This window comes from Falco cherrug, chromosome 11 (assembly GCF_023634085.1).
Source record: "Falco cherrug isolate bFalChe1 chromosome 11, bFalChe1.pri, whole genome shotgun sequence".
Lineage (NCBI taxonomy): Eukaryota > Metazoa > Chordata > Aves > Falconiformes > Falconidae > Falco > Falco cherrug.
The window spans coordinates 7,680,510-7,700,252 of NC_073707.1; the positions used below are offsets into that span (position 1 = coordinate 7,680,510).

The 19,743-nt window shown below is 44.9% G+C and overlaps 1 protein-coding gene across 3 annotated transcripts in view; it reads left to right on the forward strand.

The window, feature by feature from the left end:
• INPP5D (inositol polyphosphate-5-phosphatase D) overlaps positions 1–14,555 on the forward strand; it is a 56,725-nt gene extending 42,170 nt beyond the window's left edge. Inside the window, exons 13-28 of one of the 3 annotated variants that reach the window (XM_027808933.2) lie at positions 556–673; positions 1,213–1,309; positions 2,641–2,779; positions 3,472–3,580; positions 3,733–3,821; positions 4,059–4,140; positions 5,344–5,433; positions 5,598–5,711; positions 6,828–6,910; positions 7,954–8,041; positions 8,776–8,925; positions 9,689–9,782; positions 10,015–10,122; positions 10,770–11,042; positions 12,607–13,189; positions 13,517–14,555. In XM_027808933.2, coding sequence (XP_027664734.1) covers positions 556–673; positions 1,213–1,309; positions 2,641–2,779; positions 3,472–3,580; positions 3,733–3,821; positions 4,059–4,140; positions 5,344–5,433; positions 5,598–5,711; positions 6,828–6,910; positions 7,954–8,041; positions 8,776–8,925; positions 9,689–9,782; positions 10,015–10,122; positions 10,770–11,042; positions 12,607–13,189; positions 13,517–13,519 — 2,220 coding nt within the window. In that variant the 3' untranslated portion in view covers positions 13,520–14,555. Of the gene's footprint in view, positions 1–555; positions 674–1,212; positions 1,310–2,640; positions 2,780–3,471; positions 3,581–3,732; positions 3,822–4,058; positions 4,141–5,343; positions 5,434–5,597; positions 5,712–6,827; positions 6,911–7,953; positions 8,042–8,775; positions 8,926–9,688; positions 9,783–10,014; positions 10,123–10,769; positions 11,043–12,606; positions 13,217–13,516 lie in introns of those variants that run through there. The other 2 variants (XM_055723217.1, XM_027808932.2) reach the window with 2 other exon arrangements.
• The last annotated feature ends 5,188 nt before the right edge of the window (positions 14,556–19,743 follow it).

The following is a 19,743-nucleotide window of genomic DNA, read 5'->3' on the forward strand; positions in this document are numbered from 1 at the left end:
CCAGGAGTCAGGGGCGGCCGCACCGGTGCCGAGCGCAGGGGGACGGGCACTGCCCCGGCCCTGCTGGCCACACGGCCTGGGACACGAGCCAGGCCGCTGCTGGCCGCCTTGGCCACCTGGGCACACGGGGGGCTCCCGCCCAGCCGGCCCAGCCAGCCCCCCCAGGCCCTGTCCCGCCGGGCCCTTCCCAGCCCCCTGCCCCAGCCTGTAGTGCTGCCGGGGGCTGCTGTGCCCCACGGGCATCTTGTCTTGATGTCAAGAAAGAAATGTAAGCATATCTGGAAGGCCGCAGGACAGCAGGACTTACGATTCTCATGGTGATTGGGAAACTGTATTTTGTTCAAGCAAGGCAATCCAATGATTAACTAGAAAATGGCACTGGAAAATAGGTAGGTCCTTCCTCCCACCTTTGATTAAAATGACTGAAAGCATATCCTGAGCACGAGAAGAAAATTTGTGTAGAAATACTACAGGAGGAGTCAGGAAGGCTGCAGCTGCAGCGCAGCTCCACAGGTATGTGCAGAAATACAACCTCTAACCTTTCCATCCCTGCAGATAGCAATCCATACTCTCTGGAACATCAGGATTGTTGTACTGGCCAAGCCAGAACATGAGAACCGCATCAGCCACATCTGCACAGACAACGTGAAGACAGGCATCGCAAACACGCTGGGTGAGGAACAGACCCCATCTTGCCCAGAGGACTGAGACCTGTTCAGTCTGTGCCAGCACTGTCCCTGAAACGGAACAGCTTTTTCTCAACAGGGCTCCTTTGACTACATTTATGTGACACTAGTGGTACTAAAGTTATATCCCACCAGCACTCATTATCTCTTACTCTGCCTGTAAGAGAGGGAATCTACTTGTGTCTATACTTAGCATACACATGTGTGTATATAATATATGTATATTTATTTATATTCCCAGGAAACGCCTTTGTTTCTTTGGTTTGGCTGTTGGATTGCTCTTTCTTGGGTTTCACAAGGGAATTGAACTTCTTTCCCTTCAACTACTTTTTTTTAGCATTCTTAGAAAATTTTTTTCCACAATCTGTGCTGTATGTACTAATTCTTTCTGTGCTGATTAAGTCACCTTATTTCTCTTCTCCATCCTCCCCTTCACTGAAGATGTGCTAGGTGCTTTCTTATCTTTGCTAGACTCAGCCTGGAGGTGGATGGATTTTTTTGACATTTTTGGCTTATCCTTTTCCAGGTAATAAAGGAGCTGTGGGGGTGTCATTCATGTTTAATGGAACCTCCTTTGGGTTTGTTAACAGCCATTTGACTTCAGGAAGTGAAAAGAAACACAGGTAAGATACATCTTGCTCTCTCAAAAATGGTTGTTGACACAGGGTGAAATTCTCTGGGCCCTGTTTGGAAGGAAGGCCCACTAAATAGTCACACGCATGTTTTCCTGACCATAAAAAAATTGTTCAATGTCTCCTGGGAGGGCAATCTGTGCTAAAGATGCTGCTTACTGTGGTACTTTACATGAGGGACTTCTGCTATATGGCCATACCACATGGGTGCAGCAAAATTATTTCCGAGCCAAGTGTAAGTGTTGAGCTCAACACTTGTGTGACCTGTCGTGCAAGCCCAGTACATGAGGAAAACAGCTCCCTGATCGACAGGGTTTTGGAGAGGTGTGGGAAGGTGTTTCCCATCCCAGAATAACGTGCTGAAGGGAACTATCTGCCTCCTCAGCATTGTAGTGCTGGGACATGGGAGCTGTGGTGTGCCCTGGGGCACAGCTGGGAAAGATCCTGCCAGGCAGAGCATGCTGTCAGGGATAGCAGGAGGGAGGGATGTAGCACAAAAGTATCTCCACGGTGGCTAATTCTCTACACCCAGCTGTGAAATGAGTTTCCATGGTCTTGGCAGGTTCTGTGCACCACAGGACTGGAAGGCAAAGATCCCGACATTGGTGGGAGATCTGTGCCCACGCCGGGAGGAGCTGGAGCAGTTGGAAGGAGTGGTTTTGAAAGCACAGACGACTTGAAATGGAGAGGTTGGCTTTGCCATCTTTCCCAGTCCAAGACCCAGAAAGCAGATGGTGTGGGATTTCTGCACAGGGTCCTTGCCACTGATGGAGTTAACTTCTGTGGAAGAGTTCCCCAGGGCCCGGAATAGCTGCCAGAATCTAGTTATGTGTTTGCTGCTGAAATCTGAAGGCAACAGTCTAATGCTGGGTTTCTAGGACATGCAGCTCAGAAAAGCACAGACCCAGGAGTCAACAAAAGTGGCTTTAGGACAGCTTTCCAGCCTTTCAATTCAGGTGGAAACAGTCTGACAGCCAACCTAGAGCAGCCTGGAGCTGCTGTAAATGCCCTCCTCACGCAGAGGCTGCTCTCCTGCCCCCCAGCCCACGCACGCCGCAAGCCGCAGCACAAGAGCTGCGCTGCATTACTAGTTGCACGAAGTAGGTTGGCTCCCCAGGAGACAGCGAGCACATTACCTGGGCCTGTCTGCTGAGGGGCAGTTGCCAGGCAGGGGTGGCAAGTTCTTGGCTTCTGATCTGCTCTTCTCTAGATGTGGAGCCAAATCGGTTCCTGCCTAGTAAAGTGGCAGTCCCTGACGGCCCAGGCGTTCAGAAATGGCATGGCAATTTAGTATGTCAGGCAGATGTTTCTTGTCTTGACAGACGCAACCAGAACTACACGAACATCCTGCGCTTCCTGACGCTGGGAGATAAGAAACTGAGTCCGTTTAACATCACTCATCGCTTTACTCATCTTTTCTGGCTGGGAGACTTGAACTACCGTGTGGAACAGCCCCCGACGGTTAGGGACCCTGCGTGAATCCCTGGAGAGGCAAAATACTGTGTTGCTGTAGAAGCGCTATCTTTTGCTAGTCTAGGGCAACGTGGCAGAAGGGCTGGCAGAAAGGGGGGAGGCAGGAGGGATCCCCATGGCACGAGTGTGACACCAGTTGGGGGAGAGTGAGGAACTCCCCTTTGCCCTCTCCCAGGATTAATAGACCCAGGAAGCCGTCTGGCACACTTTGCTGCTGCAGGCAGCATCGCTTCTCCAAACCTCCCAGCTCTGGTTCCCACTGTGAGCGAGCATCTGTCCCCGAACAGCTTGATCCAGAGATTGCCTTTCTGCTCCGTTCAGTTAGCTTTTAATGGCTCGGAACAGGCCTTCAGAAACAGGCAAGCCATAATAAATACTGGATAGGTTTCAGTAGGCGGTAGGCAACAGCAAGCCTGGTGTTGATGTGCATCTGGTTGTGTGTGTGCGTATATATGCGTGTGTAGGGGATGTGTGGGCATTTTGATGCCTGTTTTGATAGACAAATGCTCAGCCACGCAGCAAAGACTGGGGCCTGCCTTTCAGTGAAGGGAAAGATGGGGAAGTGGCAGGGGGTATGGCGCTGTGAAACAGTTGAGAAGCACTTGCTAGCTCACCAGCGAAGGGAGTATTTAGAAGAAGGTTTTGCATCATCTGCAGCTCTGCTGTTTCCCTGTTGGCAGGAAGCAGAGAATATTATCCAGAAGATCAGGCAGCAGCAGTATCCGGAGCTGCTGGCTTTCGACCAGCTTCTCATAGAGAGAAAGGACCAAAAGGTGTTTCTGCAGTTCGGTAAGATTCTGAATTTATTGGCAGGTTCCTCTCCCATTTCCAGCAACTTTCCCTGCGAGACTTGCTGGGGGCAGGGTGTACAGAGCAGTGGCTGTCTTGCCCAGGGGAGGGTTCTCAAGAGGCCAGGTAACAGAGCTATCTCTCTGTTTTAGAGGAAGAAGAGATTACTTTTGCTCCGACCTACCGTTTTGAAAGAGGTACCCGGGAGAAGTATGCTTACACCAAGCAAAAAGCTACAGGGGTAGGTGGAAACTGATTTTCCTTCAGAAGTGCATGGCAGAGCGGGAAAAGTGAATCCTGCAGAAGAAAGTGACCTAAAAAGTTTGTGCATTTTCTGCCCCTGTAGTGTTTTGAAATGAGTCAATACAAACAAAAAGATTGGGCACAAATATATGGTGTTTGGGCAAGTGAATTTCCTGTTCTTTTGTGAACTGGTCCTTTCCCTTCTTCTTGACATCACTTCTCCTTTGGTTTGCAGATGAAGTACAATTTGCCATCCTGGTGTGATCGAGTGCTCTGGAAATCATACCCCATGGTGCACGTTGTGTGTCAGTCCTATGGTGGGTAGATAACAGATTGTAGATAGCAAAGCAATCCGTCTGAAACGGAAATGATTCAGAGCAGAATCTGTAGGATCTCCCTGCACTGCCAGGCACTCAGCATAGAGGGACCTGATGTTAAACTAGGCAGAGCGGAGCCAACTCTCCCTGCCTGTAACCTTACAAGGTTGGGAATTAATTCTGTTATTCTTTTATGTGCAGAATACCACTCAGACAGCTGCAGCTGTCCACCTTTAGGCCACGCTGTAGGATCACTTTACACCAGCTCTTTCTTGGCAACGACCACTTTTCCTGTGCAGTTACCATCAGGAGCTCCTCACTTGATGGTGACAGTAGGGCAGACCCTGTGTACACAGTCCAGTCTGCAGAGGTTGGAGCTGCAAACATCTCTCTTGCACCAAATCATATTCCAGAAGGACTGCGGTACCAAGAGCCTGTTGCCTTTCTGGCTCAGAAGCATCACAAAAGCACAGTGCGGGGAAGAGAGGAAGCCCACAGGACCTGTTTAAAAAAAAAAGACTTAGATACTAGTTCCTGAAATTTCATCAACTATATGTAGGCTCGAGCGTCTGAGTATGACATTGATGGTTTCTTGTGCATGGGATTGAGAAGAGGGCTGTAGAAGTCTCTTGGGGGATAAGGTGCACTGATCTGATGACAGAGACTACGATGAGGTCTGTGGTCAAATAAGCACCTCCAGGGAGCCTGGCACCTGCTTCTGTGCGCTGTTCTGTTCAACGGGCCAGGCTGGCAGGAACACAGTGTGCGCTTAGGGCGCCTCAGGGTCTTGCTCACTCACTGTTAATCCTGGGCCATGAGTTGTGCTGTAGCACTGAAGTAACACCAGTGCATGTTGCGTGATTTCCTGCCATATCAGAGCTTTAATTAGCTGTGCACGTTGCAGAGGCAACCAGGAAGCCTGCAAGTGCTTTTTGTACCGGGGGAATCTAACACTGACAGTCACTTGCAAAATGATATGGTAGAGTTCTGCCCCTTAACCAAACCTTTATGTATTTTGACAAAAAAGTTACACTCCTATATAGTCACACGGGATTACGTAGAAACACTTCTGACTAGAGACGAGTTACCACAGTGACAGTTATGTTTTCTGGAAAATTACCGAATAATATTTCTATGGCAGTGATCTCACTGCAGCAGGGCAGAAACGCAGGGCAGTAACTATCCTCCCTCTCTCGTCGGCAGGCTGCACCACTGACATCATGACGAGTGACCACAGTCCTGTCTTTGCCACCTTTGAAGTGGGAGTCACCTCACAGTTTGTTTCAAAGAATGGTTAGTCGCTTTGGGTGCAGGTGTGCTACCTTCACCTTTGGGTACAACATGCGGTGCTTTGTATATTGTGAAAGAAAAAGCTGCTTCTGAAAAGAGTCCACTCAAAAATGCCCTCTCTTTATCTCCTACTGAAAATGTCATTATTTTCCATTCCTCTTTCTTAGACTCCAAGTACACGGATTCTCAAGGGGAGATAGAGTTCCTGCACTGCTATGCTACTCTGAAGACCAAGTCCCAGACCAAGTTCTACATTGAGTTTCACTCTAGCTGCTTAGAAAGTATGGGTTTGCCCATCTTTATTCTTTCTGTCAGTTTCCTGCTTGTTTGGGTTAGTTCCCCTTCCTCTTGCTTTGATCTAAATAAATAAACAGCTGTGTGGATCACTTGTTCTAGGCAGAAAAGGGATGTCCTAGAGGTTTGTTGTCATTTACAAGTAATTCCGTACTGTCAGCAACGCAAGCCAAACCCCACAGCCATTTAGCTGCAGTCTGTGCTTCGACATGAAGCCATCCACAATTTCTTCCATCTTGTTCGGCAATATCATAATTCCTTTCTTGAAGAGAAACACGTGTTGTTCTTGCTGATCACACAGAAAATTGCTACTTAGCCAACATATTGATCGATTAAATTTCTAATCGTGCCTGCTGCAAAGGATCAGATATTTTCAAAATAAAGCATCTGCATTATGCTAATAAAAACAATTTAATTACCCTGGTTTAAAAAAGAATAAGTCAGAGGACCAACTTAGAAGTGAAAGATAGTGATTTGATTCTCTAAATGGGACTGTGTACCTACCAGCGCTGCAGATCTTATTCCCGGTCCCTGTGCTGCAGGGCTGAGTCTCAGCTGTTTATGTAATGCGAGCCTACATGCCCTTGCTGTGGTTTTTTTAAGCGATTCCCCATCACAGGACTGCTCCTCTAAGTGGGACAGCATGCCTTCGGTGTATGCTTCATCACATTATCGCATGTCAGAGCGCTGTGTCAAAGACAGTTCCATAAAAGATTATTTTTTGGCTGTATCAAAATTTGCATAAATTTCTATGGAAACAGTGTATTACGAATCTTAAATTAGAATTTCAAAAGTGTGCTATATTGAGTGGCGTAGGAAGAGCTGTCATGTTCTTATCCTCCAGTCCATGTATGCGCTGAGCTTTTCAGTGCCAAGTTTAACTGTAAAATAAAACCATTTAACAATGCTCCAGTAAAATCACTTGTAAATTTACTGTGTAAACATTCACCCAAAGCTCAGACTTTAAGCTTCTTAATGCTTTTAAGACTTTTGCCCGAGCAGGAAAATAATTGTAGGCCTTTTGCAGATCTAGCATCTGAAAAGAATTTGTAGCCAAGTTCTTACTGTCTCTTCTGGTGAACAACTTTCTCATCACTTTGCAGGTTTTGTAAAGAGCCAGGAAGGAGAAAATGAGGATGGGAATGAAGGGGAGCTTGTGGTAAAGTTCACTGATGCACTTCCAAAGGTAAACTGGGACTGTGTTTCCATATCCATATGGAACAGAAGCCTTCCACTTGCATCCCATAAGCAACATTACATCTTTTCCTTATAAAAACATTATTTCCAGGAACATGCTTGTAGTCTTGTTTACACTCAAGAGACTGTAAGAATGCAGGGTGGGCTTAGCTGAACAGGGCATGTTATAAGCAGGAAAGGACTTGCCAGTTACTTTCATCCTTAATCACGAATTTTGCTGGCGCGTGATTTATGTCACTCAGGAGCGTGACTTTTTTCTCACCTTTTTAGTGAACACAACTATGCTGGTAAGTCTTTTAAGCAGGCCCAGTTTTTCAGTTTTTGCTGGAAGATCAAACATCTTAAAAAGTAACTCTGCCCTGGAGCTTCCTTGCCTGTCAGGCAAAGTTTTTTCTATTTTTTAGAAAAGCTGACCAAGTATTTTTTACCTGTGTTAAAAAGGCCATCAGTGCCCAGAAGTAGTGTTCTGTGCATCAGTGTCAGAGACAAGTCCTGTCCTTGGGATCAGAGCTGTTCTCCATTTCCTGGCACAGTGGGAGCGGGAAGAACTATCAGAGCTCCTGGATTTGGAGCAAATATGCACGTCAGTACCCTTCTGAATAGCTCAGAAGAAGAACTGCTGACTATGGAAAGATGGCCTTACACTGAGAGATTGGGGAATGCCTCTACAATAAGTGATTGTAACAACAGCCAAACAGATTTCTGGGAACAGAGCGTAATCAGAGTCCAGATCACTTCCTCCTAGAGCAATTTTCAGTCCTGCACTGCAGGAGAAAACTGCACCTCAGCCCATGAGTGTTTGATTTGTACCATTCTACCTGCTGTGCTGGGAGTGAGAGTGGGTGGGCTCTAAAAGTGTGTAGCTTTCTAGCACAGATCTCCAAACATCATCAGAGGCCAATCCTGGGGGTGACATGATACCCTCAATGGGTTTGTCCAGCTGACTTTTGCTCATTTGGGACTGAAGCACAGGGAGAACTGTGTTCGTGTAGACCACTTATTGTATTGACCCACATCAACTTGTCTTTGCAGCTGACTCCAATTATTTCAGACCCAGAATACCTACTGGATCAACACATCCTGATCAGCGTTAAGTCATCAGACAGTGATGAATCTTATGGTAAATGTATAGCTGTAAAGTTCTGGATGAGTCAAAATCTACTTAGATTTTTCCAAACCACCGAAAGAGTGGGAGAGAAGTAACTCTTACAGACTGAACATCTATGATGCTCCAACTTCTGATTTAGAACTCAATACATATAAAAATACATTGTGGCCAATATTGTGTGAGGTAATGACGATTACAGGAATATGAACTAGAAGAAACCATTTTTGTGAGCTTTACCAGCCCTAAAAGAGCAGCAGCTTAAAAATAAAGGACTTCACAGGAATTAAATCAGGAGTCTGCTCCTGTGCTGTGTATTCAGAACATACAGGTCCTGTTTCACTTGCACTTACTTGATTCATTTCTCCTGGCTATAGAAAAGTCATTGTCAGTGCCGCTTGCTTCCAAATTCTAACCAGCAGTGCTCGTCCACAGAAGGCTCTCTGCCAAAATCCCATTAACTGAAATGGCAGCCACAGGCTCATGTGTTCCTTACCAGTAATGGAAGCTCAGAACCCTGTAGTCACCTGCGGGTGTCTCCAATGCCCAAATCCTTCACACGTATGTAAAGAAGTGAAATGAATGCCCCTGCTTTCTCAAGAGATATTACACTCCTTACTGCGATCCAAAGTAGATTCTCTCCAGTAATCTCAGCCCTGTCAGCACAGTGATAATAGATGACTGACACAAGAAGATTTCAATGCTTTTTTTCTCAGTCCCAGGCTCATTGTCTCCTTGTGCTCTTCTAGGGGAAGGCTGCATTGCCCTGCGAATAGAAGCAACAGAATCCTTAGTTCCTATCCATACTGTGCTGACACACCATGGTGAGAAAACAGGGGTCTTCCAAGGTGAAATCAAGTTACAAACATCACAAGGAAAACAGAGAGAGAAACTATATGGTAAGGAACGACATCATCTCTGCGATGCTTGCCCTAGAGAATATCCATCTCAAAAGATTTCTGATAACTGTCAAAGAATTGAAAATTATCCTGGCTGTGTTTTAAGTCCCAAAGAGGCAAGATCTTTTGATGCTGAATGCAGGATGTGAGTATCCTTAGTTCTCAGGGGTATACCTGTACTCTTCCAGAAAGACACAGCAATTCAATTTGGGTTTTTCTTTTTCATCATCCAAGTAAATTCAGCAGACTGAGAGAGCCCCCTGTCTGTCACTAATACTGATTTTATTGAATGGTGATACCGTATTTCCACTTGCAGTGGTTATGTGAAGAGGTGCCAAAGCTCTCCCTGCTCCAGTCATCCTGGGGAACACCTGCAAAGAGCATGTGAGGCTCTCAGGGAGCAGCTCCTTGGCTAAAAGATCACAAACCTTGCTTATTTTCACCTTGCTACTTTTTCTCTTCCAGAGTACAAAAGCAGCCTCATGACATTTACTATTACTCTCTTGATGGTAAAATGACCCGTATGTGGCTGTTTGGCAGATCAGGACCTTTGTATTCCAAGATACACACATTTTTCCTATGTCAACAAAACACCATATGTATTAGTGGGCAGTTGAAAACACGATAGCAGCAACTGTTTAAAGCTGTCTGTCACTCTGATAGACAAAGAGAGATGCCTTAATACAAGCAGTATCACAGAAAACTTAGGCAATCAGACTCTGAAGCTGCCAAAACACACTTTTATGCCTTTTCTTTCCTTCAGACTTTGTCAAGATTGAACGTGATGAAATCGCTGGGCAGAAACCAAAGAACATCAGCAACTCGGAGCCTAGCAAAGACTGGGATCAAACTAACAGGTAAAGGGCAAAGGGGTAGGTCGGTTACGGAAAACTCGTTGGCTCAATGAACGCAAAGCTGGGCTTGCTGTGGGAGCAGTATTAATAGCCATGGTGAGCACTGGGAAGCTGCTCTTGTGGCTCTCTGGTCGGGGTTGGTCAGTGCTTCTGTGCGCAGTTTCAAAAGCTGAGAAGCATTACTCAGACTGGGTCTCCGCACCCCACTTAAAAAGGGCCCCTTTCTTTCCAACAGAAAGTCAAAATCTACTCATCTGGTGGCTAAAGAGGCAGCAGCCATTGCTCGCTACTGGGGGAGTGCTTCCTCGTCTCCAGACAACCCAGGAAAGGAGGATATGTTACGGTAATCTTGCTGCTTTCCCTGTGCCCGCTTGGGGTGGGGAGCCATGCTCAAACCGCCTGCCTTATCCTTCCCCAGTCGTAGGGTGCTGTGGGTGAGGCTGTCCTCTCACTCCTGTTGCACAAGGGCATTTCTTTGCAGGCCTTCTGCCTGCTAGTCTACATGGGTACACCTCAAAAGGCCAAATGGCTCTCCTGTTGTTCCAGCAGCTTATTCCCATGGGGCACAATGCTGCCCAGAGCTGGAATTTGCCTCTTGCCTGGAACCATTCTGCTGCAGCTTCCAGCTGAACTGCTGGGCCTAGAAACCTATAGAAGCCCTTATATGTGGCTGCAGAGGCTGGGTGGTCTCTGCAACCTGGAAATGGAAGCATCTGTCATAGCTAGAGGAACTATTTGGGGTTGGGGGAGGTGGCCTTGGCCCAGCTGCTTCCTCTCCAGTGACCCAGGGGTGGGAGGCACTAATGGGACTCCCACGTATTCTCTGATTCTGAAGCAAACAGTCACAAAAAAAAAAAAAAAAAAAAGAAAAAAGTAGGTGGTATTTAATCTAAGCAGTCAGCGGGCACTAACTCCTTTGTAGCTGGCAGGGAGACAAAAAAATAAAAGTATTTTTGCATGCATCTTCCCAACAATATTTCTTCTCTTCAGCAGCTCCACTCCCACAGACATCAGCAACCCCAACTACCTGGGGATGGCTGCTTTCTCTCAGCAACCCTCTGCAGCCAGCCAGCTTAAGCAGATACCGTCACCAGACCAGCCACCTTCTCCCTGGAGCTATGAGCAGCAGCCCAAAGAGGCTACGTCCATAATGGGACAGAGTCAGTCATCCTACACGTCACCCTCCTTGTCGCCTCTATCTCCAAAAACATCCCTCCAGCCTACAGTAAACAGAAGCATTTGTAGTCGGAGTCAAGAGTACCTGTGAGTCTTTGAGTTTTGCACTGGGACTTGTCCCCTCTCTCCTGTCGTCCCCTCTCTCCTGTCGTTCTGCACAGTCACTGTTTCATTATCTATGCAGAGTTCAAGGTGCAGCATATTCTTTCAATCTTTTATATGTAGAATTAGAAGAAGACAAGCGAAGGTCACAAGGGCAGATACCACACACTTAAAGAAAACTAGTGTAGTAGTTCCTCTGACTTTTGTGAAAGGAAAGCCAAAAATATATGTGTAAGTTTAATTCTGCCAAGAGAGGAGAAGACTACAGAGTTGACTGTAGAAACAAATAAGAAAAGGGAAGAGTGTGACATAGATCTTTCCGCTGGATGGGAAGGAGAGCTCCTTCACATGTCATATGTGAAGTACTTTAGCTGAAATTCTGCTTAGAGTGCTATACAAATTTCCAGCTTGCTAAACAAATTAACATCTATGTGCTGCATCTATCACAAGCCTTAATGCAGAATTTCCATCCAGCAATTGAAAATACCCCACCTTAGTAAAGCGATGAAGCTACTCTACCTTAGCACGTGTACGCCATCAATGTCCTCATTCCAGACCTCTTCTTGACAGTGACAGCTGCTTTCTGAGCCTGGGCTAGAGTTCACTGGTAGATGGATGTCTCTCTCTGTAAGCCAGAAGTTGCAGAAGTCAGAGCTGCAAGCGCTGCCTCAATCTGTTATGTACCTGACAACACTTCATCATGCTCTCAGCTCTTTGCTCCTGCATGTACTGACTTCCAGAATGTAACTCGAAGCAAGGAAGGAACACAACTCCTTTGAATACACCCAAAGAACACGTGCCACTCTCCCTCGTGCCACTCTGATCAGTGATATTGTGGCTGATCTTTCAAGCATTGTGGTGGTTCTCCAGGTGAAAGCCTTGCCAGCCAGGTCGAGTCATACACAACCCACAAAACCTCCCTTGTCCCATTGTACAACTGTGCTGTCACTCCAGTCTGAGCCTCAGTTCAAAGGGCTCAGCTGTGAACCTACAATGTCTCACCCTACGTTATATAGCTATTACTTATATATTGTGCATTTGGGTGCACTAAAGAGTTCTATCCTTTCCTTAGGGATACCGTGTAGCACTGGTAGCAAGTGACTGACCTAGCTGTAAAACGCTACAGTATGATGTGAGCTCTTACGTTAACTGTCCAGCCAGCCATCTCAATCGTCTCTTCAGATCTGAAGATTCTTATTAATATTTAAATTCAGATTTATGTGTGTCGCAGAGCCATCAAAGCACTTGGCACATTTTGGCTCAGTTTAAAGAAAAGCCAAGAACTGCTTTGACAAGACTGTAGTCCAGCAGGGAGTTTATACAGTACCATGCATATCTGTTCCCTGCTGTCATGTTAATAATGATTAAACAAAGTAAAAACAACACACAATTCTGTTCCCCCCCCCCGAGTTTCATTGTTATCCTGTTACCCCTTTGCACAATCAGTTTAATTTTTATCATGCTCATTTCCTATTCATTTTTTCTTTAAATCAGTGTCTCTTCCCTGCTCTTTACAAGTCTCCTTTTTATGCTGCTTTGATGACTGTAGGCCGCCTGAATTGGGGAAAACTACAGCAGAGCCTTTGCTTCAGGAGGAGGGACAGCAGAAGCCGGAGATGTTTGAGAACCCACTGTACGGCTCTATGGGCTCGAAGGGCAAGGTGGCATCAAAGAAAGAGCAGGACTACCCCAAGGCCTTGCGAAAAGAGCAGCTGCCGCCGCCACTACTTGATCAGAGCTGTCATCTCACAAAGTCACAGGAGCCCGAGAGCAGCAAGACCTCCGGCAAACAACCATCACCACCTTTCCTGGTCCCCACACAGCGATTTCGGTCCTATACCTGCTCCGGCCAAACTGAAGAAAAGAATACAGGTGAAAAGACTCAAGCCAAACCAAAGATGACTACATTGTCAGAAAACTCAGCACCGCTCAAAAAACTAGTCAAGCCACTGAGGTCTGAAGTCAGCCCAAGCATCCAGGGACAGCAGAACAAGCCGCCCCTTCCCTCGAAGAGCCGGGCAGTGCTGGACATGCAGAACCCCAAGGGCCGAGACTATCGGGACAGTTCAGAGCTGCCACACGCCGCGAAGCATCGGACGGAAGAGGGACCAGTTGGCAGGACAACTACACCGGTGCGTTACTTGTGGGAATAAGGCAGGGTAGAAGTGTTTAATAACAGAAGAACACTGCTAGAGTAGTACTGGCTTAATCACCGCACCCTCACTCTATTTCCTTCCTAACCGAGCTTTTTGGGGCTGGTGGTTTTTTTGTTGTGGGTTGTTTGTTTTTTTCCCCAGAATGTCATGAGCTGGATGAGGAATAGGGGAGGTCTTAGTAAATGAGTCTGGGAGAAAAACAGAGCCCACTTGAGTAAGCTGTAGGATTATTTTTTTTCCCGTCTTCATCAAAACTTTTAGAATTGACGATAGACAAGCTGATGTCTTCTCTTGTCTCTACAGTGAAAGCAAGACGGCAGATGGCACCCTAGGAGGAATCCTGATGAGAAGAAAGATGGCAATTACTGCTTTGTTCACACTGATGTCCTCTGGTCTGGTTCTAAAAAGACTGGGTTTTTTTATTTTTGAGGGTGTATCCCTCTCTATGATTTTGGAAATGTTCTATCTGAGAAGTTTATCCTATGTTGCTCAGACCAAGAGGAGCCAGGACCACAATACCAAATGCAGGTTAGGCTTTTGTAGTGTCACTTTGGTACTTCTAGTAAAAGGCAGGTGGTTAAGTACATGTATTAGTAAATGTTTTGAAAAAGAGGAAGGTACGGTATAAGGACTAGAAGATGCAAGGGGTGTGTTTAAAGAACCCCCTTTCTACAGAAGCAAAATTTTTATTTTGTGTTACAGAATTCCTTTTAAAGAGTGATACGTAAAAGAAAGCATTTAGAAAGCGGTACAGCTCCAAAAGCATGTCCTATCCATGTAGCGAGGAGCTAGGGGAGGGTGGGAAAAGAGTTTGAATAGCAGATACTGATGAATGTCACAGACTGTCAATGGAGCCAGCTTTGCCTCCGTGTGAGCTCCTAGGCTGCATATATGCATTATTCATGCAGAGTGAGGGCTGGCCCTTGGCACTGGAGCTCTTTTTCTGTCTAGCAGGTAGTGCTTTTGTACCCCTAAACAAAGGGAAGTATCAGAACTACATGCAGAAATGGGAGAATAGGCAGGGTCCATAGGCAGCCGAGGAGTCCAGCTGCCTGAAGGGACAGAGAGCAGCCACTCCAGCCTGTCTCACAGCAAGCACTCTGGTTTTGAAGGACACTGGCTGGCTGGTTTTGTAGCATTCTTAATAGATTAATGCTGACCTTACTGTACACTTTTGTTTATTGACCGAGAAAAAATAATGTTAACATACTTGTAATTTCTGTTGTATTCATGTTAAGTATTAATGCCGTGGTTATAATTAGGCTATGCCTGTTTGTCACTTAATCGTTGCTCTTGTTTCCATGTTGATTACTTAAAAATAAAATAGTCACCTTTCTGATCATTCTTTATTGAAAATTCAGAACTGCCTGAAACATGACTCAGCCTTAGCTGGGTGCTACGCCAGCTTGCTCAGTGACAGTAATCCCTGCCCAGAAGAAACATCAAAGGCACTAAGGAGTGCAGGGAAGATACAGCAATGCCACTGCGATATTGTGACTGAGGACGCGTTTGTCTGCGTACACAGACCCTTCATGGATACAGCTGGTTTAAAAATTCTAGCACCTGTTAGCAAGCACAGTTACCAACTGTGTGATTACAGAAAATGCACAGTAATTTTATGGAGCAGAAGAGGCCAAGTGTAGGCTTGTGAGAATGGGAGGAAGAGGACAATCTGTAAGGCAGAAATCTTTTTAAAAGAGAGGTTTTTCTGCCATGCACGTTGGAGTTTCAAGGCATCATTACTGAAGCACCTGGCTCTCTCACCTACAAGTCAGCAAGACAGGCTTTGGGCTTACATTCCTCTTGCTTTATTCATCAGAATCCTCTCTGTGTAATCCCCATAATTCAATAGCTGTGGTATTTCCCTGGCCCTGGGGAGCATTTAACTTTTCCAGATCGCAGAAGAACTCAGAAGGCCACCGAACAAAACCTTCCCGGAGCAGGTGAGCTTTATGTCCAATATGGAGAGTTAGATCAGTTTCTACTCATTCCGTGACATATTCTTGTATGTTTGGAGATGGAAAACACGGCAGGGTTTCTACAAAATAGTTTTTGCCTTCCCAACAATGAGACAGGCTCAGATTTTCTGTGTTTATCCACTGACTTTCCTAAGCTGCAGAAAAGAAAGTGTATTCCCCAAAGTTTGCAAAATAAAAGCTTGATATAAAGCAAGGACAGCTTCTTGCAAAAATATTCTCCTAAGGAGGAATACTGCTTAAGCTTTGCACAGATTTGCAGATGAGTAGAGTTTGAGAACACTGGACCTACTAAGGCGTAATATAACATCCAGGTACTTGATTTGGTCTGTCCTTTAGAAAGGCATATTGCTGGGGGAGCAGCTCTCTGCCAAGTTTCCAGCAGAAATAAAATACATTACTATTCCCATGCTAAAAATGCATTACTTACCCAGCTTGAGAGTGGCTCCAAAGAGAGTCTGAGTTACTGTCTATGACAGGAATGACAGCAAATGCCACCACACTTTTTGCAAGTGGAAAATATGCATAACAAGGCTCTGTAAAGAGCTTTCCGAGGCCTCTGCAGAAGAGAGAGTTCTAAGGTGATCAGCTTAGAGATAGAGTGAGAGATGGGCTGGTGCAAAATAACTAGTGGGACACTGCATAATACGTGTCTTTATGGTAAGGCTAGCTGTATCTTGAGATGGTAGAGTTGATGATAACGCCAACTGTGGGAAATTGCCAGACCTGAATATTAGAAAAATTAATTTAACAAATCAGTCTTGTGCTTATGTTTGTTTTGGTTTGGTTTTACTTTATGACATAAAGCCTTTAAGATGGTATCTACTGGTTTTACTGACCATGTCCTGAACCAGATGAAACCGGGCCTGAACACAAGTTTCTTCTTTCTCTCATGTTCCTGGGCCTATGGTGCTCTTGCCAAACCAGGCACATTTTTCTGCAGTCTTGTCCCATTAAGTTGGTATAAGCAGTATGACTAGAAGACATAAAGTGAAGAATATGAATTGTCCAAAAATGTACTGATTTCCCCCAGATGTAGTACCTATCCATAACTTTCCAGCATCCTTTAAGTTCTTAAAATAGCTGCAGTCTTAGTGTACTTATTTCCATGGAGACTCAGCTGTCAAAAATGCTTTAAGGTCCCAGCTACAGGATGTGATGTTGTAGAACACAGTAACTTTTTAAAATCCCATTTCCTGCCTGCACATGATGCATCTAATGCAAGCTTACTTGTCCCCTCAACTGTAAAACTATCACAGGCTGCTGTTAAAGCTTTTCCTAAAATGTTGTACTGGGCTACATATTTCCTTCCTGGTAAAGTAGGTCTTACAGAAAACAACTCGAGGAGGAGGAAAAATAGAAGGAAAAAACAAATTAAGATGAGTTAGTGACTCCAAAATAGCGAGGGGATCATTTCAAGGTTGTTAGAAATGATGTTGCTTAGGCCTCTATACTGCTGGGGCCAAGCACTTTTTATTTCTACACAGTTTAAAACTACTCATTTAGTCACTATCCCCCACATTTGTTTTTAAAATGAAAGTTTTTTTAAAATGTTTACCACGTTTTTCTGTTGTCCTTGTGAGAGTACAGTTAAATTAGTTCATGCGATTGAAGAGATGTACTGTCCAAAACAGAGCTGAGTCCCCCTCACCCTCTAACAATCTAACTTTTAGAACATCTTGAAGGCTCAGGTATTTGGGTATGATTAAACTGCGGGTGTCAGGACTAGCTAACTGACCAAGGTGACCCACAGCAATTCCCAGACATCTCCTAACCAATGCCCCCAGACCACAACAGATTGGTGGGAAATGCAAATATCCAAATATTTATTTTTTATTTCCCTAACGTCTGCCTGAGAGAAATCCATGCTTTCCCCTCTAGGACATTTGTTAAAGATACTCCAATACCTACCCTCATCTGTTATATTCCTTAATGCTAACATAAATCAGAGATGCACGGGTGGACTGTGCATTAGGAAAGTTTAGGTGATGGTGAAGGCTTCTCCTGATCTGCGGTAACAACCAACAGTTTGGTGCCATGGCACATGTCATAGAATCACAGAATTGTTTAGGTTGGAAAAGACCTATAAAATCATCAAGTCCAACCGTTAACCCAGCACTGCTGACTCCACCACTAAAACCATGTCCTAAGTGCCACTTCTACATGTCTTTTCGTCAGCTGCACCTGCGTGGTGCTTGTTTTGTTGAGGCTGAAGTATTTAATGGAGTCGATGACTTTCCTTATTTTCTGTGCCCAGCTGAAGCAAGAGTCCAGTTCTGCTGGAACGGTCTCACACAGCTGCTCACATCTGCTGGAACGGTCTCACACAGCTGCTCACATCTGCTGGAACGGTCTCACATAGCTGCTCACATCTGCTGGAACGGTCTCACACAGCTGCTCACATCTGCTGGAACGGTCTCACATAGCTGCTCACATCTGCTACTGAAGAGATGCTGCAGTCACCAGTGCATTCCTGCAACAAGGGGGCTTATTATCCAAGTGCTACAGAATCTAAATAGTCATTTCAACATGCTAAATTTCCCCAGTGCAGAAAAGGTGTTAGCTGTAGAGGTACAAGATGTTCTTTTTAGACATATAAGCAAACATCAGGTTATTATTCCCGCGAATATGAAAAAGATCTCCTTTCCAATTCCACAGTGTGCGCATGCTGGCGTTTCAAATGTGGCTCTTAATAAGAAGTATTTTAGGATTGCATTTGTGTTAAAACTTCTAAAGTCTCTCAGAAATTCTTTCACATTGAATCCCAGGTTGACAGAAAAGATTTCCTTGTACCTACTGTAATTTACTATATTTTTTCTCATGCATAATGAGGTAATTATTTATCTTATGCATCACCAAATTTCCCTGAATTTCTGTTCTCAATTCATTACCATTATCCTGTTTTATTAATTTTATTTACAGATCACCTTTGTGCTAGCTCCCACGTCAGCTAAACAAAAGGTACATTAGACATGCAGAACCATCCACTGGTTCACAATGTCCTGTGTATGAATCCAGTCTTTATTGCAGCCACGGTTTATTTTTGTTACAATTCTGCTTTCTTTGGTTTCTTTTCGAGATGAATAAAAGGTTTTGCCCAAAAGGACTCAATTGCTGCAAACACATGGTAAGGCTTCAATGTATCCTTGTAGATCAAAAATAACTGACATTCTGTAGCATTCAGAGAACTGTAATCAAAACTGTATTCTCAAAAACCAAGTATTGCAGGAGAATTCGCAAAGACAAGCCATGATCCTTAGCTGAGATCTGGGGGCCGGACTGGACAATCCCTAGAGGCCCATCCAGCCTCAACTATTTTTTTGTGCTTCTGTGATTATATTTAAATGAAATTCTGTGCCAGGGATGGTAATCTGCTACACGTTATGGTTATTATTAATACTTTATGCCATTTTTTTCCCAAGGTCTGGTCTAGATTACATACAGAATAAATTAATCTCTCATAAAGCATTAGATTATATCATAACTAATAGAGATAAAGATGGCACACAACAGGGTAGTAAATGTTGGGCTCAGGAAAGAATGAATGAATAGGAATGGATGAAGGTGATGGGGTCCAGCAACAAGCTGAAAGGTTGCAGAAAAGCAACCAACAAAGTAGAGACTTTGTGGAACGAGAGAGAATCCAGCAGCAGGGTGGTGGGTAAAAGCTGTCTCCAATAGAAACAGGTCGACCCAAAAAAGGGAAGAAGGAAAGACAGCAAAGAAACTGAGAAAGAAACAAGAGACCTTTGCCACAGAAAGGATGAAGGGTTAGCACTGAAATTATGTCTGCTCCATACTTTGCAGCAATTTGCATCTTCACAATTATAGCTTGTAAGCACAAAGAGAACGACCAGATGTGGGAAATGTTCCCTCTTTTCAAATGTAAACTCGAAGATCCAAAACAAAACCTAATTTGAAAATGGAACTTTGAATTTAACTTAGCCTTTGGGAAGAACACTGGTGATCAGCATCTTCCCAGAAAATTAACATTTCCAGTTGTAAGTCAGAAAGCATTAAAGGAAGCAAGTGAATCCGAGCACCAAGCTTCAGTCCAACCGTGCAGTGTGTCTAAAGGGAAACATCATATCAGAAACTCTTCTGCTCACCTTTCAGCAATGATCTGTTCTATCACTTGAGTGTCAATCACAACAGGGCCATCTCAGCACAGAAGGCTGGAAGGGACCCTGAAGAGACCTGTGCAATCCATTCACCATACCAGCAAAGGGTAAAATTCTTCACAGAGGAATGTTTTTAACTGGCCTGAAACATGGGAGTTTCTCATCTTCCTCGGGCAGTCTCTTTCAGAGTGTCATTAGCCTTACCAGCCCTTCCCCATCTCTCGAGGGCATTTTTTGGTGGGCTTTAAACCCTTTAAGTCTACTTTTGTCCCTTGTGAACAAGCAGATCAGGTTATTGTCTGAATTTTCAGACACGCCATGTTGACACACTACTCATGCTTCCCGTCAGCCGCCTTCTCTTTAAACAATCCCAATTGCCCAAATCTTTCCTCTGGGTCAATTCTTCTATACATTTTGGTCATTCCTACCAAAG